Here is a 26,045-nt window from a genome sequence, read left to right as displayed (position 1 = left end):
ACCCAGTCCAGCTCACAGCCCTGCACAGACTCCCAACAATCCCACCCTGGGCATCCATGAGATCATTGTCCAAACCCTCCTGGAGCTCTGGCATCCTGGGGCTGTGCCCATTCCCTGGGGAGCCTGGGCAGGGCCAGCACCTTCTGGGGAAAAGCCTTTCCCTGATACCCAACCTAAACCTCCCCTGACAGATCTCCAGCTGTCCCCTCAGGTGTTATCACAAATTGGTTTCTATTTATTCCATCCCACAGGGCTGCACGCAACCCCACAGGATGCTGCAGATACAGCTCCATGTCAGGGCCAGCATCTCAATTCCCTACAACCAGCTTTGGATCTGTCCTCTCTGAGAGAGTTAGGACTAAGTCAATGTTTCCACCATCAACCTCACATTTGAGGGGCTCATAATTCTCAGCATTTGTGCTCTCACAGTGCCAAAACTTGGCGCAGAAACACATGGCCCAGATGCAGTTTTATTTGATAATAAATAGCTTAAATCTCATAAGCTATTTTTCATTTTGGCTTAAATGTGTAAAATGGGAAAAGAAAAACGTGTGGGATTTTTTTTTCTACCTTCCAATAATTTTGGAAAAGTAGATTATACTGAGTAATGGCAGGCTTTTTTTCAGATGCAGACAGCCAACAATGCCATTTCTCAAATCTTTTGCCTTTTTTACATCCACTTTTTAATGGGATTGATTGCAGTGCCATCATTGCAGCCCCAGTGTTCTGGGGGTGTTTTGGATTATTCTATTTTTGGCACGTTAAGCCTGAAGTTCTGTGAGAGTTAAAACACAGCAAAATTCCACGAGCCCTTTAACCAATAACAGTAATATTTTTAAGGATGCATTGCTGTTTTAACTGTGCCTCTGTGACCTCACATTTCTCTGGAGTTCAGCAATTATTGCATCGCAGCGCTCTCTGCCCAGCCCTTGGGTGAGCACTGGTTTTCATCAGCAACCCGCCAGGATTTCAGCACTTTGGGATTTACTCCAAACTCAGGCTGTGCTCTACCTACTCCAGCTACTTCCCAGTGGCCAAAAGCCAAGGAAACGCCCCAAACCCCCAGCCTGAGGACTTGGCTGCCCTTCAAAAGTCCGCCTCAGCTGGAGCAGAGAGAAATAGTGATTTTGTTCATATGGTCAGCTCCAGTCAGAGGAGGTTCCCCAGTGGGACACTGGGCTACTGTCCAGATGGTGCCACTGCCGAGTGATTTGTTATCTGTGGGGCTGGGATTTTTTCACAGAAGGCCATGGGGGGATTCAGGGAATGAGAAGGGTATGGGGAGCTGGGCTGATAATGGGTCAGAGACGTGTGACACAGTCCAAGGAGGACTCTGCGGATTTCACAGAAATCCGAGAATGGTTTGGGTTGGAAGGGACATTTAAAGTGACATCTTGTTCCAGCCCCACTGCCATGGATATCTTCCACTGTCCAAGGTTGCTCCAAGACCCGTCCAACCTGGCCTTGGACACTGCCACAAATGAGGCAGCCACAGCTGCTCTGGGAAACCTCTGCCAGGGCCTGCCTGCCCTCACAGGGAAGAATTTCTTCCTAATATCCAATGTAAACCTCTCTGCTTATAGTTTACGACCTTTCTCCCTTGCCCTGTTACTATCTGCCAATGTAAAAAATCCTTTTCCCTCTTTAATATCAGCACCCTTTTGGGTACTGAGAGGCTGCAATGAGGTATCCTCAGAGGCTTTTCCTCTCCAGGCTGGACAACCCCTTCCTAATCATCCCCTCAGACCCACATCCCCCTTTCCTGGGAAGGAGGGCTGAAAGCAACATTGCACAATTGCAAAGATTTCCACCAAATTCTCCATCTCAATGCCCAGCTTGCAACCCAGCAGCATGGACAGTGCCTCCCCATGCACTGATCCTGTGGCTCAGCCTCCCCAGATCCCAGCAGATCCAGTGCAGTCTTGCCCCCAAGACAGGGAATTTTGTGTCTGGAAGCAAGGCAGGCACCACCCCTTGTCCCAGCGGGACCCAGGCTGCTGTCAGCCCTGCATGCACGTGGTCTCCAGGAGGAGCAGGGTGGCTCCCATATGGTATGGATTCACAGAGGAGCAGGCTGACTCACTGCATGGGGGAGTGCTGGATGGAAAGAAAAACCCCCCAGTACACAGGTACATTTTGGGACATCTGTCCTCGGAAATGCCAGCCATGAGCCACCTTTCAAAGCTCCTAGGAGAAGAGGTCACCCATGTGGAATGACTCTGCCAGGACACAGCAGCCACACCCAAGGAAGAAGCATCAGCCTGCTGCACTTTTTGGGGGAAGTTTTCAGTGCAGAAAATGCAGCCCTGCACCCTCACAGCAGCCTAGAGACCTTAGAATGCTTTTTTCCAGAGCCTAAAGGGCTCCAGGAGAGCTGGAGAGGGACTTTGGACAAGGGATGGGAGGGACAGAACGGGGGCAATGGTTTAAGCTGGGAGAAGGCAGATGTAGGGTAGGTATTAGGAAGGAATTGCCAGCTGTGAGGGTGGGGAGGCTCTGGCACAGGGTGCCCAGAGCAGCGGTGGCTGCCCCATCCCTGAGACTGTCCAAGGCCAGGTTGGAAGGGCTGGGAGCAACTCGGGATAGTGGAAGGTGTCCCTGCCCAGGGCAGGGGGTTGGAACTGGCTGAGCTTTAAAGTCCCTACCATCCTGTGATGAGGTGTCCCCAGGGCCTTTTCCTTTCCTCTCCATGCTGGACAACGCCTTCCTATCATCCTCTCAGACCCACATTCCCCTTTCCTGGGAAGGAGCGGGGAAACCCAAACCATCCTGTGATTCTGTGATCCAAAGCTACCTCCAGCCACAGCGAGGCCTGCCCACCCCTCATTCACAGGAGACATAACCCAGATCCCACAGCTGGGTCTTTGGAGGAAACACCAGGCATGCTCCACGGTTGGGAAGCGTTTGCTCAACATCAGGCTCATGCCAGGAATGTCTGTGCAAATCCATGCAAGCTGGCTTCAGTCTCCCTGCAGGAGAGATGCAGCAGTGGGTCTGCGCTCTCTGTGCTTGCCATCAATGAATATCTTTTATTTTTTATTTCAAAATTAAAGTCAATTGAGTAATTGGACTCGTCTGAGGAAGCAGACCCAATCACCCCAAACAGAAAAGCTGTTGCAGAGGCAAAAGACGTATTCATGCACACATTAAAGACACAGGAACTACCAACAAATCCAGAATGAGCCAAGCTGGCTGACAAGGGAGACCCACACAAAGCAAAGCAGCAACCCCTGGCTTCATGAGGAACGAGCAGGTGAGGAGGAAAGGGACCTGTCAGCTAAGTCTGCTCCCTCCTTTGAGCTAAACATGACTTCCAGCAGTCTGCTCTCCATAAAATCAAATCAGGCAGAGCCAAACTGAGCATCACAGGGTGGGAAACTGGTCTGGGTCCAACATCCTCGCCCTGCACCAACCCTGTGGCTGGGCACCTCATGGGATGGGAGCACTGGGGAGCAGGGGAAGCTGCTAGGAGAAAAACATTGTTCTCACCAGAACACAAGCCAAACCAGGTCATCTCAACTCACCTTGAGGCAGGGTTGCAAATGCAATGGCAGATGAGTGTATCTCCCTTTACCATTTCCTTCCAAAGAGCTGCATCCTCCCACTGTGTGCCCTTCCAGGACCTGAGCTGACCTCCCACTATGATTTTTAGCATTCCTGACAGTGGTTTAGCCAAGCCTGCTCAGACAGAAACATTTTTCCTCTCTCACGTGGATGTTGTTTTTATTACCTTGGAAACCTCCACGCTGCTACTCAGCATAACCAGAAAGCACAGCAGGTACAGGGGGGCTGCACAGCCCTCTGCCCTGCTGGACCAGCAAAACTCCCTTGCTATATTCCATTAACAGCACCAGGTTGCCGCCATTATCTTGTTTTCCAAAGCCAGCCTTGCTGTTGAGAAATGAAATTGACATTTAGAAAGAATTTGACTCTCAGGGCTGCAGGCAGTGCTCTTAACAGAGACAACAAAATAAGAGGTTTTTTGTTAAAGGGTGAAGAATAACCTGCAAATTGTTGTTTAAGGGGCTGGTTAAGTGCCCCATAAATACAAAGAGTGGCACTGACTGGAGCCCATGAGCTGTCACACGGCGGGGAGGAAGGTGGGATGCTGTGGCATTTCTGCACCCTGGGCACCAGGCACTTTTTATTTTAACTGATGCATCCATTCGACAAGTTTTCAGGAATAATCACTACCCACCACATATCAGAGGATATTCCTCTAATGCCAGTGGGTTATTTCATGCTAGCAGGGTTTCTTAAATGGGCTTTTAGTGGGTTTAGTAGGTGTGAAGCTCAGCTGCTCCTCAAACTCCAGGTCTTGGCTCTCTGGGGTTTGTGGGAGACCCAGTATAAGGCAGCAGAAACTGGATGGTGATGGAATGAAGGGAGACCATCCATCCCTGACAGATCCAAGGGATTTGCCATTAAAATAGAGCAGTGCTATGAGGAGAAGGTTGGTGGCCTTGGGGAGCAGCCTGCAGCCCTGCTGAGCTCTTTCCACGAGCGCCTGACCCCTGGTTAAACTGATGTTTGACACTGCTTTTCCCAGATGAAATTCCTGGCCAGCACAGCTCCTGTACTGGCAACTCTGATGTCAGATGAAGCCTCCAAAAGACCTTCAAAAGACTCTCAAACAAATGCAGGATGGCTTGATGTACCTAGCAGAGAGATGTCCCTTGCTGTCCCCAGAGCCAGGGCTGGAGGCTGGCAGACAGACAGCGCTCCCTTTCACAGCTGCTGATTAAACTGCCATGACAATGCTTGGCACAGGGCCAGATTAATTAGCACTAGCCACATGGTCTACAAGTCCCTTTTGGCTTCGAGGGGAAAAAAAAAAAAGAAATATCTAAGGATTTTCCAAACTCAGTTTCACACACCTCCCCGGCCTGACACTCTCCCTTGAATTTTCTGTCCCTGAAGTTGTGTCTCTCTTCCACAGGGGCATGTGCCATTTTTAGATGCTGTGAGCCTGGATGTGTGGCAGGAGGAACTCGGAGCCTGTGTGGCTCTTGGCCTTTCAGAGAGGATGGACTAATCTCTGGCTGATATTTAGCAGAGGCTTGCAGCACCACACGCAACCTCCAGCTTGATACTGTTGTGACCTTTCAGCTTCATTTGCGAGACCATCTGAAATTTGTTTGATTTCGGTTCCTCTGCAGGCTTTTCGTGCCATGGCAAACCACAGCACACACAAATTAGCTGTTTCTCTGCTTAAATGGCACAGAGGGAGGGTGGCAAAGTGCAGTGAGAACCAGGGCTGGTGACTGCACCCTGTTTTACGGAGAATATGGGGATGGGGCAGGGGGCAGAGCTGTCCTGGCCAGCAGAACCAGTGGGTGGGTGGTGGATCCAGGACCAGATTCCCCCTTCTGCATGTGTCCCATGGAAAAATGTTTGTACAAGGGCAGGCTGCTGCCATGCTGTTCCCTTCCCTCTCCCTTTTGCTGATGCTTTGAGGATCAAAGCCACTTTTCCCCCTTTGACCAGCCAAGGCTTCACACAGGCCTGCAGAGCATTTTCTGTTCATCCCCTCATGTCCAAGGGCAGGCTGGATGAGGCTTTGAGTAAACTGGCCTGGTGGAAGGTGTCCCTGCCCGTGGCAGGGGCTGGAACTAGATAAGCTTTAAGTTCCCTTCCAAAACCATTTTATGATTCCACGATTTTCAGATATCACCCTCCCAGGGTGACAATATGTAACAATATGACAGTAAGTGTGTTATCACTGCTAGTAGGGTGACCCAAACACAAACAGGGCTGAGTTTCTACCAGGAACAGCCTAGATACCCTATTTTTGCCTTACGTGAGCCCTTTTTTCCCAGCAGCAGGCAATTTTCTGCCCTGCAAACCATGGACACACACGACCAGGAGTGGGAAGATGCATCTGGAGGGCACTGGGTCAGCCCCACGGAGGTGGGCAGCACATTCACAGACTGTAAGACAGCTCAGCTTTTAACAGCTCAGCTTTTATCAGCTCAGCTTTTGGCCATGTATCTCACCCCTGCTTCTTACGGAGACATTTCCTTCCCAAAGGACCTATTATGGTGTCATGGCCCTAGATTTCCTGAGGCATTCAAGAAATAGTAATCTGATCTTTTGTAGAGTCATGGAATTGTTTAGGTTGGAAAAGGCCTCTAAGATCATTGAGTCCAACCATTCCCCCAGCCCTGCCAAGCCCACCACTAAACCATGTCCCAAGTGCCACAGTCCCCAAGTGTCCTTTTTTTGGACACTTTCAGGGATGGTGACTCCACCGCTTCCCTGAGCAACCCTATAGGAGAAGATATTTTTTCCTAACATCCAAATAGAATACCAGGAATATTTTATCTGGTCCTGTGCCAGCCCAGAGCTTCCTTCCTCCTGGCCCCAGAGAGACACTTTCTTCTGCTCCAGACTGAGGAGCCAAACAGCTGGAATGGCTCATTCTCCAGCTTTATTTTCTTCTGGCAAGGACCTTATGCTGAGAACCCTGCCTGTCCTGCTGCTCCAAGGGGGCAAGGGAAGAGAGGGGAACAGGCAACAAACCTCTGGTCACTGCAGACCTACTCAAACCTGTTATCTTTGGCACTTGCAGGGCAGAAACTTGTCGATGCTGGGGCCCAGCTAAAGCCCAAAGCCCAGAGACAAAGGCAGAGATTTGTGCGTCTTGAAAATCCCACAGGAGGAGAAGAAAACCTTCTCCAGCCAGCCTAGCTTGTGACCCAGATGCACAGATGTTCCCAGCTGTGGACAGCCTCCCCAAGGAAAGATCCCAAAGCAGATCCAAGTGTGTCATATCCCATGCACCTGCTGCCTGCAGGCCCCGTGCGGCAAGGCCTGCAGCCGGGCACCGAGGATGAGGGGAGACCACATCCCAAATCCACTCTGGCAAACATGGATTTTCACAGGTGACAGCCCCGAGGCCAGATGGGGACCACAGGGAGCCAAATTGCAGTGAGGAAGGTGCCATGAGGTGCCATGCGGCGCCATGAGGTGCCGTGAGGCATGGTGAGGCGCCGTGAGGTGCCATGAGGCGCCATGAGGTGCCATGAGGTGCCGTGAGGTGCCGTGATGTGCTGTGAGGCTCCGTGATGTGCCATGAGGCTCCATGAGGTGCCATGAGGCTCCATGAGGCTCCATGAGGCGCCATGAGGTGCCATGAGGCGCCATGAGGCGCCATGAGGCTCCATGAGGCTCCATGAGGCGCCATGAGGTGCCATGAGGCTCCATGAGGTGCCTTGAGTCGCCATGAGGTGCCATGAGGCTCCATGAGGCTCCATGAGGCGCCGTGAGGCACCATGAGGCTCCATGAGGCACCATGAGGTGCCATGAGGCTCCATGAGGCTCCATGAGGTGCCGTGAGGCTCCATGAGGTGCCATGAGGCGCCATGAGGTGCCATGAGGCTCCATGAGGCTCCATGAGGCGCCATGAGGCGCCGTGAGGCACCATGAGGCTCCATGAGGCTCCATGAGGCGCCATGAGGTGCCGTGAGGCTCCATGAGGTGCCATGAGGCGCCATGAGGCTCCATGAGGTGCCATGAGGTGCCATGAGGTGATGGGTGCATCAGGAGAGGCCCCAGGGGTGAGGGCCTCGGGGTGACAGACCCAGAGCATCTCAAATAGACCAGGAGGGGGATGGTGATGGTTGTGAGGCTGGAAACACAGAGTCATTTAGGTTGGAAAAGCCCTCTAAGGTCACTGAGGCCAGCCATACCCCAGCGCTGCCAAGGCCACCACTGACCCACGTCCCCAAGTGCCACATCCACAGGGCTTCTAAATCCCTCCAGGGATAGTGACTCCACCACTGCCCTGGGCAGCTGTGCCAGGGCTGGACGAGCCTTTCCATGGAGGGATTTTCTCTGATATCAAACCCAAACCTACCCTGGCCTCAGGCCGTTCCCTCTCCTCCTGTCCCTGTTCCCTGGGAGCACAGCCCGACCCCCCGGCTGTCCCCTCCTGTCAGGAGCTGTGCAGAGCCACAAGGTCCCCCCTGAGCCTCCTTTGCTCCAGGCTCAGCCCCTTCCCAGCTCCCTCAGCCTCTCCTGGGGCTCCAGCCCCTTCCCCAGCTCCGTTCCCTGCCCTGGACACGCTCCAGCCCCTCAGTCCCTTTCTCATTGTGAGGGGCCCATCCGAGTGGGGCCGAGGGCATCCCAAAATTTCCCACCAGTCCAGGACAAACAAAGTGCACCCCACTCCTCCCTGCAGCACACAAGATCCTACCAGGAACCTGTCCAGCTGCCAAGTAGAAAGAAAAATACACTTTTTTTTTTTTCTCTTCCACATGTGACCTCTAGGCCCCCAGGATTTTTTACTAATTACCAAATTTAATTTACTTTGCTGCCTTCTCAGTGCTAAGGCTTTGCAATGCTGGGCCTGTATTGTTTCTGATGCAGCCTGCTGGTGTCCACAGAAATTTCAAATTAAATATCAGGCACACATTAAGGTCAGGCAGCTCAATTCCATTAGCAGGCAGCCAGGCTCAGCCTCTCTGTAATGAATGCTGCTCTCGCCTCCTAATGATAGCAGCAGAGGAACTGGGCAGTGCCAGCCTGTGGTGATTGGCACCCCACTGACACTGGGGACCACTAAATTGATTTTAAAATTCCATTCATCTTCTGCAAATCATGGCTTAAGTCTTCCTGACCTGTGACAGATCTTCATGAGCTGCAATTTGAAAGATAGAGCCAAGAGGAAAGAGAGGGAAAAAAATGCACAAAAAAACCCGACAAAAAAATTTCCCAGAGCAAGGAATATATTTCAGCTGGGTTGTTCTGCCTCAGCTTCAAGCCCTCTCCCCCAGGTATGATTCTGCACTCACTTTGTGAGAGAGGTTAAAGGTTTTTTAACCCACTGCTCACCACAAAGAGGACTCAGAGGATCCAAGGATGCTACAAGAGCCTCCCTGTTGCTAGACTCTGGGCATTGGAGGAGCCATGAGCCACAGAGGTGTCCTCCCCATCATCACCATCCTGACACCTTCCTGACCCATTGCAGCACGGCCAAAACCACAGCTCACAGCTCCCTGCTTGTTCAGCTGAATGGGCTGGCTGCTCTCACCCTTGGGCAAAGGAGACCTACAAAGTTATCAGAAAATGGGTTTTCCTGCACCCTTTAGCACAACAAACTCCAACCCAAGGGTGCAGCCAGCTCATGTCTATACCAGAGTTCTATACCAGGGTTTATACCAGAATAGTCCAGGCTGCAGCTTCCTCTGGATCCACATCTCATAGGGTGCTGAGGCCCTGGCACAGGGTGGCTGACCCATCCCTGGAAGTGTCCAAGGCCAGACTGGATGGGGCTTGGAGCAACCTGGGATAGTGGAAGGGGTGTGAGCAACACCATTGTTTCAGAGATAGTTTGACAATGCTCTTGGGGTGAAGAAGAGGACATGAGGAAGGGGGTGAAACAGGACTTTGAGGCGCTACCACAGCACAAGGAGTCTGGGTTTCAGGCTATGAGTTGTCATATTGTTATTGCTGAGGCATTTGGGAGGTTTGTAATAGCTCTTTTAATCTGTAGAATTCACCCTTCCTAAAGAAAAACATTTATTCCCCTCAAATACAAATAACACCTAAACACAGGCTGATCAGTTTAATAGTGCAGTTGTGCCTATTAAACGACTGCAAAGCCAACATCAAGGCATTTCACATTAATTCCCTCTCAGTGACTCCAGATCTGATTCACTTTGACAAATCCCCTGCTATGAAGAAGTGGCCACAAATCCCCACAGCCCTCTCTCAGGTGGCTTTGAAAAAAAGGTTGCTGTTGGACTCGAAAATTTTGTCAAGGTCTGTCAGGGAAAGAAAACCTGTTGATCAGAGCAGCTAGATAAGGAAGTTGTACAGTTGTTAGTGCCAGCAGATGGGTTTTCCCCCAGATCAGTATTTTTAAGCAGATTTCATTGGAGCAGAAGGGGTGTGAGTCTCTCCTCCCACTGCTGTAGTGAGTGACCTTGGGAAAGTGCCTCCCCTTGGATTTCAACCAAATAATGTTAAAGCTATTATTTAAAAGTAATATTTGTTCATGTCTTTGACATTAGGAAAGAATTGAGGTTTTCATTTTTCATTCAAAAATCTCAGCTTTGTCAGTTTTCTGTTTCATTTCCAAATCTGTTTCCTGAAGAAAGCAGAGACATCTGATCAAGCTTTTATGGCTAAACACAACCCTCCAGACATCTCCTGTAACACATTTCCTCAAGAGTGACCACAGAAAGGAGGATATGAGACAGAAATCTGCTTTTCTCACCCACATTTACATTTACCCATGAATTTCACATGCAAAGGAGCAGAATCACCTGCATTTTCCCCGTTCCCTGAATTTTACACCCAGTGGCCTACGAGACAGTCACTGGTGCGTTGTGCAGGTGGAGAAATGAAGGTGGGAGATCCAAAGCTCTTGCTCAGCCTTAGGAATCTCCATTCCCAGAGATTCTGATGGGGATCTGTAGAGCTGGGGCTCAGCAAGCTGTATCCACACCCACCTGAACCCAGAGAAGGATGTTTGGGAGACCAGGAGCACTTTGCGAAGAGCTGGGTTCTGCTCCAGGTGCTGGGCACAGGTATTTGGCCTTGGACCACACCCGTGGTGGTTTGGGTCATAGAATCCCAAAAGGGTTTTGTTTGGAAGGGACATTTAAAGCTCATCCAGCCCCAACTCCTACCACGGGCAGCGATATCTTCCACTACTCCAGGCTGCTCCATCTTCCACTACCCCAGGCTGCTCCAAGCCGCATCCAGCCTGGGCTTGGACACTGCCAGGGATCCAGGGGCAGCCACAGCTGCTCTGGGCACCCTGGGCCAGAGCCTCACCACCACCCTAAGCATAAAAAAATTTCTTCCTGAAAGTGTTCTTCCTACTCAACTCCTTATGGGACAGCTGGGAGATCTCAAAAACCATAATGAAAATAATCCTAGATTTTCCACTTATACTGTCAGCTCACAATGTAACTGGACCTTTAGAGAGCAGAAAAAGATTACAAGGGTTTTTATTTCCTCCAGTGCTAACTGCTGAATCCAGGGGTAGACTTCTGCCTGGGTGGAAATAATAGAGCACAAATAACACTAACCCATGTAATATCCAGTTGATGGGGGTTCTGGCAGATATCAAGTAGAGGAGAGAGGAGCAGCAATTACAAAGCAGTATTTCAGATTAAACCCATCTCTGAGGGGAAAAAAGTAACATCTGTTCGAGACACAAAACCTGTTGACACCTCAGAACTCCCAGTTATATACAGAAAGGAATTAAATTTGAGATCTGAACTTCTCAGTGATGTTAATTAAAGGCTGGCGTCTCTAGAACATCAGATGAGCCACACACTGAATTTCTCAAATCTTTCTTGTGCTTTTGAGAGCGATGGACTACAAAGCATCTAACCCTTCTCCTCCATTCAGAAAAAGCATTTTGAACAAGCAAATCAATCCGAGCCCCCAGTTAGGAGCTCTGGGCTGGTTCAGAAGCTGCCCAACATTTGGCAGGTCTGCAAACATCAAGCCCTGAAGAGGTGTCTGCTGGCTGTCCCCAAGCCCTGAAGACCCTCACCCAGGAAGCTTGTGGGCAAAATCCTAATTCCTGACCTTTTTGTACATTCCTGATGGGAGCAAACAGCCTCAGGTTGTGGCGGGGGAAGTTTAAATTGGATATTAAGAAAATATTTCTTCACTGAAGGAAGAAATTTTCAGGTCAGACTTTAGAATGGGCTGCCCAGGACAGTGGTGGAGTCCCCATCCCTGGAGGGGTTTGAAAGCCCTGTGGAGGTGGCACCTGGGGACGTGGGTCAGTGGTGGCCTTGGCAGTGCTGGGGGAATAGTTGGACTCCATGATCCTGGAGGATTTTCCCCAACTTCAAGGATTCTATGATTCTATGATTTTGCAGTGGGCTCACCCCTACTTTTTACAGCAACAACAAAAGCTGTGTGGAGGGCAAACTTCCTCTGGGACCCTGAGCTCAGACATGCACCTGAATGCCCCATTTTCTCAAAGACAAGGGGTGGCTCATTCAGAAAGGTGCCCAGCCCTGCAGAGCAGCTCAGCAGGCTGGACCAAGGTTTCCTTTCCTCTCAACTTTGCAGGAACCAGCCAACAACCTCCTCCATGCCAGCCTGGAGGTGGAGACCCACAGTTCTCTACCATCACCAGGCTGCCTCATCAAGCAGCCCCAGACCAGTGTGGGTTTTCTCTGTGTGTTGCTGTTTCCCCTTGACCTTCTGCTCCATCACCTGCTGCCCTAAGAACTTCCTGAGCCTCTCTCTCTGTGTTGCACTTCCTCCTCCCCTATCCCCCAGCACTTCCACAACAGAGCTCAGCTAAAACCTCCCCCACAGATGAAAACTTCCAAGGAATTTTAAGCCCTGCTCTTTTGCAGAGAGATACCTTTCTCCCCCAGGCAGGTGGTGTGCCCTGACAGACAGAAAAAGCAACTCCTACAGCTGATGGGCTGCACCCCACCCAACCCCAAACTCAGATGTGGGGAGCAGATCACTCACCACGGGTGTTGATAGCAACAAATCACTTTCGGTGATTTGTTGGCTTTTTGGTGCCTGAACCTTGGCAAACACTTCACATTTCCACCACGCTGTTGTGCTCTGGGCTTTCATCTCTTTTCTTTCTTTCTTTCCTTTTTTTTTTCTTTTAATCTCAAAGTCTCATTATATTTGTTGGCTTTCCCAAAGCTCCAGCTCCCTGGCGTGATGCAAAGTGTGCGCATCCTGGCATCACTAGAAAAGGGCTTGTTCTCTTTTGGGGGTGAAAAAACCCCAATAGCAAGCAGGATCTGGGATTATTATGGGCTGGAGAGGAGCACTTCGGCTCAGGGGCAGGGTGCTCTGCACACCCACCTGCTCCATTAAACTTACCTCCATCAGGCTGCATTCAAAGAGGGCTCCCCAGGGCCTCTGCAGTGGTGGCAGCTCCAAGCAGGGCTTGTTGGATGCCCTGGTGCATCTCTCCTGCCCTGCACCACCCTGCTGCCAGGCCCTGGCACCCCTCTGATGCCCTCTGCCCCTTGTGCTGGCCTGAATGTCACCTCCTCCTGCAGGGAATGCTGCTAGCCAGTCGGGTTTCTGCAGAGCATCTCCATCCCTGTTTCCCATTTAAATTGGAGGGGCTGCGGCCCCACTCCCATCATGGGGCCATAAAGCTGTGACCAGTGGTGCCATTGCAGCAAAAAGAGGAGAGGCACCAGTGCTCCCTGTTCTGTGAAAGAGCAGCAGCCCTTTAGCACCGGGACTTCCTGCACAGCATCCATCAAAACCACCACCCCCACCAAAAGCAGTGTTTTCTGGAAGTGAAACTGGAAGAGGGATGTGCACCGAGAGCCCACTTGGCACCACACCACAATGTTCCTTTCTCCTGGCCAAATAATGAACGTGGCTGCTCTTTAAAGCCAGTTATGAGAGAGATCCGCCCAGCTCCGTGTTCCCAACACCACTTATTACACCATCCATCACAGACAGCCCCCAGAGCAGCAGCCAGAGGACAGGGCTTGCTCTTCAGCCTCCTCATGCCTTCAGCCTCCTCATCCCTTCAGCCCACACGGAGCTCTCAGGGAGCTCTGGACACATGGAGAGCAGTTCCTTACCCTCCCCTACCCCAAAACCAGGCCAGTGCTGAAGCATCTCAAGTGTTTTCAGCAGGTTTGGGTCCCAGAGCCAGCACCAGCCAGGAGGGAGGTGTTGGTGCTTGGAGGAGGAATGCGAGGAAGGAACAAGTCCAAAAAACCCTTTGCATCCTCAAGAGAAAGCTCAGCAGGTATTGTAACACATGGTGGGAAATGAGACAGGTAAAGGTGGAAAGGTCTAGTGAAGGTGATGCCAAGAGTGGTGCTGGCTAGGAGGAGGGCTAGTTTGGCTATCAGGGAAAGGCTCTTCCCCAGAGGGTGCTGGCACTGCCCAGGCTCCCCACGGAATAGGCACAGCCCTGGGGCTGCCAGAGCTCCAGGAGGGTTTGGACAGCACTGCCAGGGATGCACAGGGTGGGATTGTCAGGGGTCTGTGCAGAGCCAGGGTGTGGATTTGATGATCCCATTTGATTTGTGGGTCCCTTCCAGCTCAGATGACTCCTTGATTCCCAGACTACTCATCCAGCACACAACCAGGCTCAGAAGACATTTGCTGAGGAGCAGCAGAAGTTGAATCTGCAGAGAGACAGAGGATGAGCCTGTCTGACAGTGCCAAGGTCAGCCCAGGGGGAAAAGATCTCCCTCATGGCTCAGTTTCTCACAGGAAAATGTCCCGTGAGAGATGCTGGGCTGGGAGTAAGGAATCCCAGGACAAGGACAGGGGTCCCACAAGGTCTGCATGATGCTTGAGTGTGCTGGTTTGGGCTGGGGTAATTTCCTACACAGTAGCTGTGTTTTGGGTTTGTGCTGAACACAGGGTTGATATAACAGAGATTTTTTTTTTTCTTGCTGAGCAGGGCTTGCACAGAGCCAGGGCCTTTGCTGCTTTTTTGTGGCCACAGTGGTGAAGATAATATAAAGTGAGGGGAAGAAGGAGGAAGGGAGGGATGTTTGGAGTGATGGTGTTTGTATTCCCAAGCCACTGTCATGTGGGAGGAAGCCCTGCTCTCTGGAGATGGCTGAACACCTGCCTGACCGTGGGAAGCACTGAATTAATTCCTTGGCTTTGCTTTCCTGATGTGCACACTTCTTGCTGTGCCTATTAAACTGCCTTTATCTCAATCCACACAAAAGTTTTCCAGCTCTTACCATTCTGATTCTCTCCCTGATCCCGCTGGTGGGGGATTGAGTGAGGGGCTGTGAGGGGCTGGATGGGGTTAAACCACAATGAACCACTGCAACATACCCCAAAAACTGCCATGAGCTTCCCAGATATTGAGGTTTGGCCCTGGATTTTGCTAAAGGGGCTAAAAACCACTTGTTGCAAGAAGAAAACAGGGAACATAAGCAAACATACCTTGCATCCCAAACCCTCTCAGGAGGAACTGCTTCCTGTCCAAGAGAACATGCCTGCCTTCCCCCTGACACACATCCTATTTTTCTAATCCTCTAACTACCTCCTGGCAATATTTTCCTTTCCCAGGACACCCCTGCACCATCCAGAAGGAACTCCTGGGTAGCACCACAGCCATCTGGACCTGGCAGAGCAGGACTGTCCCTGCAGGTGACCCAGGGCAAGATGACACATCCTGACCCCCAAGGTGCCTCTGGGGTCTCCTGTGGCAGAACATCCTGGATTTCCTCTGGCAAGTTTGTAATCACACCTGCCAGGCAGCTTTTCCTGCCCACAGCAAACAAGGCCATGGAGAAGGTGCTGTTTGCACCTGCAGGATGGGAGAGAATCACAGGCTATCCTGAGTGGGATGGGAACTCACAAGGGTCATGGTGTTCATGTCTCTGCACAGACCCCCAACAATCCCACCCTGGCAGTGCTGTCCAAACCCTCCCGGAGCTCTGGCAGCCTTGGGAATGCACCCATTCCCTGGGTCCTGTCACTGTCACCGGAGAGGGAATATCAGTACCTGCCCCTCCTCTCCCCCTCACAAGGATGTTGAAGACTGCAATGAGGTCTCCCCTCAGTCTCCTCCTCTCCAGCTGAGCAGACCCAGTGCCCTCAGCTGCTCCTCACACAGCTTCCCCTGAAGGTCCACCACCTCCCTGTGGCTTTCTTTGGATGCTCTTTAACAGTTTGATGACTATTTTAATATTGTGGCACCCAAAAGTGCCCTCAGCACTTGAGGTGAGGCTGCCCCAGGCCAGAGCAGAGCAGCAGTGACCGAGAGTGGAAATCCTGACCAGGATGTGTCACCACTGCTCTGCTCCTCACTGGTCTCACCCGCCTCTAAGATACTTTAAAAATTATGTCAAAGTCAAACATTTGTATATGAAAAACCCAATTTAAAAACCACGATGAATTGGTTTTATTCCCTCCATCCAGTTGGTGCTGTTTCATTTTTTTGTCATAAGATAGAATTTCACTTCTGGGGTTGTGGCCTATTTCATCTCCCCTCAAATGAACCATTTAAAAGCCTCTCCCCACCCTCTCATTTTGTTGAAAAACTCAAGGACAATATAAACCCAGGAAAATAAATTTTCAGCCAGTGAACTGGAAAATAATCATCATCATCAAAACCAGATATTCTTGTTTTCTAGTCCCTGGCAACTCAGTTCAATAGAACTGCCACCAGCTGAGCTGCTGGCCCACCACCCACTGCTCACCCATGCACTCCCCTGGTGCTGTGGGGATAGGACATTCCTTGCCTTGGGGCCCAATATCCATGCCACACTCCAATGTTCAGCTCACAGTTTGAAGGAAAAACCTTGGGGGCAAGAGTGTGGCCACCACTGGTCAATATACTGCAGGAGGGAGGCAGGCAGAGCTGAGCCGCAGATTAAGGACAGAGATGGGTTTTGCTGCTGCTTTGATAAACTCGTGAAAACAGAGAATCAGCAAATCATTTAGACTGAAAAGACCTCTAAGATCACATCCAAACACTCCCCAGCACTGCCAAGGCCACCACTGACCCACGTCCCCAAGTGCCACATTCACAGGGCTTCTAAATCCCTCCAGGGATGGTGACTCCACCACTGCCCTGACCAGCCTGTTCCTAACCTTTAATGACCCTTTCCATGAAAAAATATTCCCTAATATTCAACCTGACCCTCCCCTGGCCCAGCCTGAGGCCGTTCCCTCTCCTCCTGTCCCTGTTCCCTGGGAGCACAGCCCGACCCCCGGCTGTCCCCTCCTGTCAGGAGCTGTGCAGAGCCACAAGGTCCCCCCTGAGCCTCCTTTGCTCCAGGCTCAGCCCCTTCCCAGCTCCCTCAGCCTCTCCTGGGGCTCCAGCCCCTTCCCCAGCTCCGTTCCCTGCCCTGGACACGCTCCAGCCCCTCAGTGTCTCTCTTGTCCTGAGGGCCCAGAGCTGTCCCCAGCACTGGAGGTGCCTCAGCAGCGCCAGCACAGGGACAGGCCCTGCCCTGGGGCTGTGTCACAGCCTGGCTGGCTCCCAGAGACCATCTGCTACCAATACTGAATCCCTACTTCCCAGGAAGTAGCCAGACATCACCCGGTGACGGGAAATAGAGTGTAACTCTGCTATTTTCCTTCGCTTTTTTAAAATTGACTTTATCTCAACAACTTCTTTTCCATTTCATTTTTCTCCCCTCTGCCCTCCTGATGGAGCAGCTGGGTGGGCACCTGGTGTCCAGTCAGGGTCATCCCACTGCAGTTTTCACAGGAATTTCCCACTCCAAGACCAAGGAGGGCTGAGCAAAACCAGCTCCCCAAATGTTTTTGGTGCACACTGGATAACATTTTCTCCATTCAGGCTCGTGGAGATCTGCCTGTAGCCCTTTGATCTCAAAGGAGGCTGTGCACAGAGGAGCATGAGAGAGTTTGGGGCTGCCAACGGGCTGTGCAGCTGGCCAGCAGGGAAGGGGGCATTTTTTACACGGTTGCATGCAATGAGGCATTCATTATAAAAAAAGAAACAACTTTGTAACAACCCCAAGCCTGCTATCTCTGTGCAGGAAGCCTCTTCATTCCTTATCTCAGCCCCAGGAGATTTGTGGGATATCACAAATAACAGCTGGTTAAGATAAGGTCTCTCCCAACACGCTGCTTGCTCCCAGCATCTGTAAAGCCTCATCCTGACGGACCTGAATGGACCAGTGCCTGGAGCTGCTACGTCTCATCCCTTTTCAGTCCAACCCTGCTCTTTTCTAGATGTTTTGAGCAAACATTGTGAGGGCTCTTCCCTGCATTTCCATGCCTCAGACGCCCATCTCCACGCCCTCCCAAACACCCTCACCAACCATCAGGGGAGCTCAGCCACCAAAGGTGCTCTGTTTTGGCACAGCAGAACTTAATCCATTGCCTGTCCCTTCCAGCTCCTAGCACAGAGGGAATCTCTTAATTTCAATTAGGAAAACCCCACCAAGGAGGAGGAGAGCTGTCAGGATCCCCCCATGCTGACACGAAACCAGCAAACAAGGTGTTTATAGCCCAGTGATTCATAATACTGCAGAGTTCACAGGAAATGTAGCGCCATTCATGGTTAAGAAATTCTCTTGTTTTCTGCTAAATATATAAAATAATCACTCATCCCCTGAGCAGCAGATGCAAATTACACCTAGCATTAGGCTCGTATGCCAACTGCTATAATTCTGGTGCAGCATGAAGCCATTTCCCAAGGCTTTAGAAGTCCCTTAATCTGCCTTCTGACGTCAAATGACAAATTTCTTGCCTGGGATCATTAACGGGATGACTAATGAAAGCTGATAAGTGAATTTATAAATGAAATTAAAGATATTAATATTAAAGGCCAGGCTACAAGGGAGAGAAGTGTGGATTTAGCAAACCAGAACAAGCAGCGTGGTAATCTGCATGAGATTTACAGCTCCTATCCTGACAGGCAAACGAGTGGTATTTTCCGCCTGGAGGTTGTGGAAGCTGCCAGGCTTGATGGACACTTCTCCTGAAGCATCACCACCCCCATTACCTTCAGACGCTGGCTGAGATTTAAAAAGCTCCTGCTCAAGTTTAACTGCAAATGCCAAAGCAGGGATTAGTGCACCCCAATAGTCTTTGCAAAGATAGCTGCACCACCAAACCCTCCTGCAAACAAAATACCTTTACTCTGCAGCCAGTTTGCTGCCAACTTTTTTTTTCTCTCTCTCTCTTTTAAGATAAAAACACACCTCAGACTAGATTCTCATCTCATTCACCCCAGTATAAATGCCAAGCAACACCTTTACAAGCTGAGGAGTTTGGAGTTTTTATGGGTTTATGCACGTACTAACAAGTTCAGGCCTTGCCAGATGGGAATCCAACCCCATGCCCAGGCAGCTTCACCATGAACCCACAGCTCCTTCCAGACTCCAGCTGTTCCTCACTGAGGTTTGGGGCTCTCAGGAGAGAGTACTCAAGTACCAGCTCCCACCAGCTGGTGATGGCCAGCTCTGAATGGACCAGACAAAACCTCCTGCATTGCCCCGGGGCACACAGGCAAACACAGGCAGCTCCTCTGATATTATAAAACAAAAGAAAAAAAGAGAGAAGAAAGCTTCCTTTTGTCTGTAGATGCCCCGTTTTCATCAGAGGCAGCATCAAAACTGGCTAGCTAGTTGGGCAAGTGGTCATGAGTGGTGACTCCTCATGCACCCAGAGCCTCCAAAAATCCCAAGAGCCTGTGGGAAGTATCAGTGCCTCCATCTGGCAGCGAGATTGAAAGAAGTGTCAGATGCCACCAGGAGAATGAGGAATCCCAGAGACACAGAGGAAGCACAGCTGGGGAGGGCACATTTGTTACAGGGATGTTTCCCAATCCCTTCCTTCACTGGAGAAACCCAGGGTGGGGAGCAGCTGCAGCAAGACAGATGTCCCAGGGATGGTTTTATTGAATGCCTTTTAGAGACACGTTCCAGCCTGGAAAAAAGGACAAGAGAATGTTTCCACAGCCACTCTTAGCTCCAGAGCTGGACATATGGTTTGATAGGCTGTCCAGTTCCATCAGTCCTGCTCAAAGAAGTCTCAGAAGATGCCCATGCCTGGTGCTCTCCTTGTTTGGGGACACATTTGCTCTCTGGACCATTTGGGAAAGGGTGTGGAGGGGTGGTGCATGGCAACAGCTCCACAGCACCACTCAAGCCTTCCAGAGGGAGGAAAAAAAAGGAAAACCAGCAACAGCCAATGGCTCTGACTGAGCTGAGGGTCACCCACACCTCGGGGTGTCACCTACACCTCAGGGTGTCACCTCCACACTGGGAGCAGCTGGGACCCCAGGGATGTGATAAGAGACACACAGACACCTGGATCCTTCCCCCAGGTACCAAAATCCTCACCCAAACATTTCCCTGGCAGGCGTGTCCTCACTCCACAGGCTCCCAGCCCACAGGGCTGCCCCTTACTCTCTCTCTTTGTCCCCACAACTTGCACCTTTGCTGCTTCCTGCTCTTCTTTGCTGCTGAGCCCACTGGGTGCAGTCCCTCAAGCCAATGAAGAGATTCTGTTCATTAAAGAGACACAAGCCACACACACAGAGCTCTCCTGCAGGCACACTTTGCAGCCTTTAAAGGGAGGGAGAGAAAACAAAGGAGGTTAAGGACACTTACCAAGAGGGATCCATGACAGCATGGGCCAACCAGCCCAATCCAGCTGAGGCTGGGACATGCAAAGGACCATCAGGCAGGAAAATGTGTGAGAAAAGGTCCTGGGAGACTGCAAAACTGAGCAGAGGAGGAGCAGAAAGGGTTAAGAAAAGGTGGAGAGGAGCAGACAAGGGTTTCCTTTCCCTCCATCCTGGCGGCTGCTGAGCTCTCCAGCACAGGAGCCCAGACCTTGCCACCACCAGGACCTGTTGCAAGAGACTAAGGAGTGATTGCAACTTTTTTTTGGGGGGAGAATTTAACCTTTCTCAGAAGACAGAGTTTTCTCACTAAGAAGGTTTAGGAGTAAGACAAAACCACACAAGGATTTAACTTGTGGATCTCCCATGGGGTCCTGTGCAGAGTTGCTTGGGAAACCACTTTGCCAACCCCAGCTGCAGACCAACCCACTCCATCCACCCAAAATCAACCAAAAAAGGGGGAAAATTACCATTTTCCCCACTGGGTGTTGTCCCCCCTCTCACAGCCTCCCTGCAGCCCCACATTCCCCTTCTGCTTCCCAAACCCCCACATCAGCTGAAACACCTGCTGAGTGCAGACTTGTGAGTTTTGAGGACCAAGTTAGCCATAAGCAGCACCTTGAAGCTCTACATTATGTGAAACCCCTTAAGATTAAAGCCTCGTGCTTTAATCTCCAGGAGCTGCAGGGTTATGCAGGAACATCCAAATTCCATGAGATGCCCAAGAGTCACAGTATTTGGCAATGCTATCACACCTCTTCCAGTTGCCAAACCAGCTCTGCCCCTGGGGGTTACAGATATTGGAGACAATTTAGCATAGGAGAAGTTGCAAATCTCCCCTTGGATTTCTCGCTCCTTAATTTAAAGCCTCCCAAAACAAGCACTCGCAGGTTAAGGGTGGGAAAGGCTTTTCTCTGCTGACCTGCTGCAGCGCCTGTCCTTTTCTGAACACCTCTGCAGAGGAGAATCTTCCAGCTTAGACATGAGGCGCCCCAGTGCATGGTTTGGGGTTAAACTAACATGTAAAGGGTGGGAGGGGATGTCCTTGCTACCCCCAAAAGAGCTGTATTCCCCTGTCCTTCCCCCTCTGCACCCCCAGTGGTTGCCACCATCGTCCCTCTGGTCAGGGGAGATGCATGAGCCAGTCTGGGATGTTCCACATGCTCCCTGAGGTACTTGGGGGGTTTCTCCTACATTTTTGGGGGCAGTGCTTGCCCCAGCCATGCTCCATCCTCCCCTTTCAGCTAACAAGGAGCTGCCCAGGTTATGAGTAGGGTTTGAAGCAACAACAGAAACGTAACTCAAGACTTCGTCTAGGAAAGTCCTTCCAGAAAGGTCACGGAGGAGGACTCGGGTGGCTCTGTGAGGACACCCACACTCTGCCCAGGGCACCCCGAGCAGCCTGGGCTGTGCCCCCACCATGTCCCTGGCACTCCGTGCCCCTGCACCAGAGCAGCTCCGGGGTTTTGTGGCAGACACACCCCCTCGACCACCCCCGAGCTTCACAGCTTCTGCTGCTGCCTCCCTCGCGCACCAACTCACCGGTTCTTAAATAACACACTTCCACGGGGCCAGATCCGCACGCAGCAAGGTAAATCCAGATCAGCTCTCTCTTTAGGCTCTGCTGATAATTCCCAGCATGAGCAAAACGTGACCACTACTTGTTTCCGTTTCTCTCAAAAAGGATGGAAGCTGTGCCACCAGCCCAGACCCTATGCGAGACCCATCATTAAACGCGCACGGATGGGTGTGAGACCTTTATGCAACCCTTACAGAAATGAACCTCAGAGCCCCTTTTGTCCGAGTTTGGGATTATCCTTCTCCCTGTTACTGAAAGGAGTTATTTAAGGGAGCCCGGAGATACAGGTTGGTGCTGGAGAGACGTCTAGGCTTTACAGAAATCACTGCATGTGCCTCCACACCCACAGCAGCACCACCAGCACGTGACCCACCTTGGATTTCCTCAGCCCACCGATGCTAAAACAAAAACAAAAACCAAAAAAAAAAACACAACCAAAAAAAACCAAAAACCACAAAACAAAACAAAACAAAATCATTTTTCTTTGTACCAGGTGGCTTTTATCAGGACTCAAACGCGGCTTTTCCAGAGTGTCAAAGGAATTAAGTCATTAAAATGTGGATGAGTTTGATGGATTATGAGCTATGAAAGCCTGGTGGTTACTGACTAATAAGGCTGGGAGGTGGAGGGGAGGGGATGCTTCCTCTTGTAAGGATGTGTTTCTAACAAGACAGGTCAAAAATATGATGCGGATGATAAATTGCTTTAAAAGTTGCCATTAACCCAGCAGTTTTCTGCATTATTAGATTACCAAGGCATCCTCGGAGTGGGCTGAGCACGCAGCCCTGCTCTGTAGCAGGGCTAATTTGCAGAGTGAGACCTGGGGGGGGTTGTCACGCTCGCTGCAGTGAATCCCCACTCCCAACAAAGGGGCAGCTGCCGGCAGGTGTCCGTGGAGGGGATGGGTTTATCCGTGTTGGGGTTTGGGCTGGGGGGAGAGGAGAAGGGGGATTTTTTATTTTTTTCCCCCCACGCCATAACCCGAATCTCATTGTCTCACGTGGCGTGGGGTTGGTGGGGGGGGAGGAGGGTTGAATTTAAAAAAAAAAGGAAACGAAACAAAACCAAAAAAACAATAAAAAGGGGGGGGGGGAGAGGGTGGGAGAGGGGGGAGAAAATAATAAAAAAAAATCACATTGGAAAATGATCAGCCCCAACAGGCATGCATGTCTCCCTTCATGCAAGCGAGAAGCACAGCCTCCCTCCTCGGGATGTGTATGGGGACGTGTCAGGCACGGAGGAGCTCAGCGCTGGCCCGGGGCGAGGATGGAGCGAGAACAAAGGGCCACGGCATACACTACATCCAGGGGGGAGCAGGGGGCACCCCACCGGTGCTCATACAGAGGGGGACAGGATGGCCAAACAGTCACCGAGGTACACGGAAAAGGAAATATGGAGAAGGAAATCATAAATGTTTATAGAGAAAACCAACCAAACTCAGGATAGAGCTAGGAGAGAGGTGGAAAGGCACAGCCTTGCGAAATGATGCGTCTCTGGGAGGGATGCTGGGGTAAAGGCAGGGCGGGCTGCAGGAGCCACTGGCTTTTGTTTTGTTTGCCAGCGGCTCCTCGTGAAATTTTAGCGGGTGGGAACCACCGACCTGCTGAATTTGTCTTCCTCTCATTAAAGACCAATCACCAATGCTGCGTCTCCCCCCCGCTTCTGTGGAAATGTAATTAAAGACAAGATGCTCCCCCCGCCTCCCCTCCCAGCCCCGTCTCCTGGCTTTGGGAGCCCTGACTTCCCTCAGCTCCTCGTGGCACCCAAGCCAAAACGGGGAGGTTTTACAGGACCGTTTTGCAGACCTGGGAGAGGAGGTCTGCTGCAGGCACAAGGAGAGGTGACCACAATGATTATCATCGCTTTGCAGCCGCAGCAAAGCTGCTCGCTGACCGCAATTCATCCATTCCTCCATGCTTCCAATATTTTAAGGCTCCTCGTGACTTTTTCTCCCAACCCCATAGTTTGCCTTTTTTTTTTTTTTTTTTTTTGATCAAATCGAGTTTTTTATTCAGAAGATGGTGGGCCTGGAGGCTTCGAGCAGGAAAAATGCAGTTACAACATTAGCAGCTGGGACGTTTTTACGAGCCCTGCCTTGCAGGGGTCTAGTGGAGATATTTATAGCGTGCCAGTCACCGCGGGACCAAGGCACGGCAACTTCTCGCCTGGCAGATGGTGGGCAGGGCACTCGCAGAGATGTATACGTTTAAAACATACAGCTTGAAGATTAGAGGGGGATTTTCTAATTTTTTTTTTATACAGGTTGGTTTACCTCTCACAATCGGGACTTAAGAAAAATAAACAATTCCCCCCACCCCATCCATACAGAGGGATCAGTCTGTTAAGGAAGGTGCAATGTTGTAACTAGAATGAATAAGCAGCAGACCCTTCATCAATTTCTTTTTTTTTTTTTTGATTAATAATGAGGGATTGGATTTGTACACTTTTTTTTTTTTGGCTGTTCTGCAGTAAAACCAGAATTCTGCATCGGCACAACAGCAATATGGACTGTGCGCTGGGAAGTATGTACACACAGACTAATGCTGAGGGTAGATATGGGATAGGAAGTGGGGGGGGAAAAATGTATTTAAAAGCCCCCATATCTGTTCTACGAGGGAGAAAAAATCCACTCACTCAAACCTCACGATGAGGGGAAAGCAAGGAAAAAATCTAAACAGCAGGATACGACAATAAATGGGAAAACAGCAATAGAAAAAGCACACTAGGTTAATATAGGAAAACTAGTTTCTTTATTGAGAGATCGTATATTAGTATTAGTGGAATTGTGTGTAACAATGTCATCATGCACACAATACAAAAAGGCAAGGCCCACCATGCTATGGAAGGGCAACAGAACAAAAGCAGCGTACACTGAGCAGATGTATAGGCTACAGCACATTACATTTCAGCAGGGTATGTCTCTACAGAGAGATTTACATCAGAAACTAGGTAATGTAAAAAAATACAGACCATGCTTTAGTTTTAGTACAAGAAAAAAGGTGGAGATACACAACCAAAGGATATTCGGTACAGAAAAAATTACCCACAAAATAAGAACAGGAAGTAATTTAGCACAGCAGAAAAAAATGTTATCCCTGTTTAATGGAAAACCATTTTGCCAGTCGTCTCTTTCGGCAGCTCGGTTTGTTTGGTTTTTTTGTGGGTTTTTTTTTTTTTTTTGGAGGGTGGGGGGTGTCGCTGGGCGGGTTGTCGGGGGTGTGCCGGCGGGACGGGACACTTGTGGCTGCAGGGAGGGCCGGGGCTGGGGGCGATGCCCGCGGGGACAGCGGTGTCACCGCGGGGACAGGGATGCTGCACCCCGACCACACGCACCTCGCTGCCCGACCCTCTGCCGGCCCGATTCTGGGAACCGCGGCCAAGCGCTGCGCTCCCCCTCCCCAAATTTGATGGGTTTTTGGAAGGTTTTCAAGCAGGGAGGTGGGACCAGATGACCCCACCGTGGTGCCCTCCAAGCTCAGCCGCCCCGGGATTGTGGGCTTGGCCGCAATTCGGGGGCGTTTGCCCCCGCCGCACCCCAAAGAGACTCTGCGACGACGACCACAGCAAAACGAATCCACTTAACAGGAATTTACAGTGCAAATGTAACTCAGCTACTACACAGGATGGAGGTACAAAAATGGCTGTTATCGGCTACAGCTACGCTGGGATGGCCTGGTGGCTACGGTGAGGGGTGGGGGTGGGGGAGAGGGTAAATTAAAAAATAAAATAAAATCCGTAAAAGAAGAACGGGAGGGGAGGGGGGGATGGGGGGAACAGATCTACCGCAGCGGAGTCGGGAGGTGCGGGCGGGAGGGGGGTCCCGAAGCGGGGCGTGTGTGGGGCGGCAGGCGCCCCAGAGCGGGGGACGCCGCCGGGCTGGGTGAGGTGCGCTGAGGGGAACGCTGAGAGGCAGCCCCCCCTTCCTGCCGCCGGGGACCCGGGACGCGCCGCCCCCCCTCGCCGCCGCCAGCGGCCCCGGGACGCGAACCCGCGTTGCCGGGAGCGGTACCTCTGTTGCGCACGGAGCCGAAGACGGGCAGCACCAGGTATCCGACGTGCACCAGGACCATGCTGCGGCCTTTGTGCCCCCCGGACGCGCCGGCGACTGGCGGCGGCCGCGCTCGGCCGGCACACAAAGGGGCGCGCGGCCAATGGCAGCGCGGGGGCCGCCGCCGGGACACGCCCCTCCGCCCGCCGCCGGCCAATGAACGCCGAGGGCGGGGCGGCCCTCGCGCGAGGGAGGCGCGCACGCGCGCGCGCGGCGGCGGGGTCGCGTGCGCGCGCACCCGCCCGCCGGTCCGGCCGTGCTTCCATCCGTCCATCCATCCATCCTTCCGTCTGTCTCTCCGTCCGTCCATCCATCCATCCATCCATCCATCCATCCATCCATCCATCCATCCATCCATCCAT

General features: G+C 51.4%; 1 protein-coding gene across 3 annotated transcripts in view; it reads right to left on the bottom strand.

Moving 5' to 3' along the window:
• RNF165 (ring finger protein 165) overlaps nucleotides 1–25,760 on the bottom strand; it is a 55,628-nt gene extending 29,868 nt beyond the window's left edge. For all 3 annotated transcript variants that reach the window (XM_030968422.1, XM_030968424.1, XM_030968425.1), the window contains exon 1: nucleotides 25,645–25,760. In XM_030968422.1, coding sequence (XP_030824282.1) covers nucleotides 25,645–25,705 — 61 coding nt within the window. In that variant the 5' untranslated portion in view covers nucleotides 25,706–25,760. The remainder of the gene's footprint in view (nucleotides 1–25,644) is intronic.
• Nucleotides 25,761–26,045: the final 285 nt, after the last annotated feature.

This window comes from Camarhynchus parvulus, chromosome Z (assembly GCF_901933205.1).
Source record: "Camarhynchus parvulus chromosome Z, STF_HiC, whole genome shotgun sequence".
Taxonomy (NCBI): Eukaryota; Metazoa; Chordata; class Aves; order Passeriformes; family Thraupidae; genus Camarhynchus; species Camarhynchus parvulus.
This window is presented reverse-complemented; position numbering and strand designations above follow the sequence as displayed.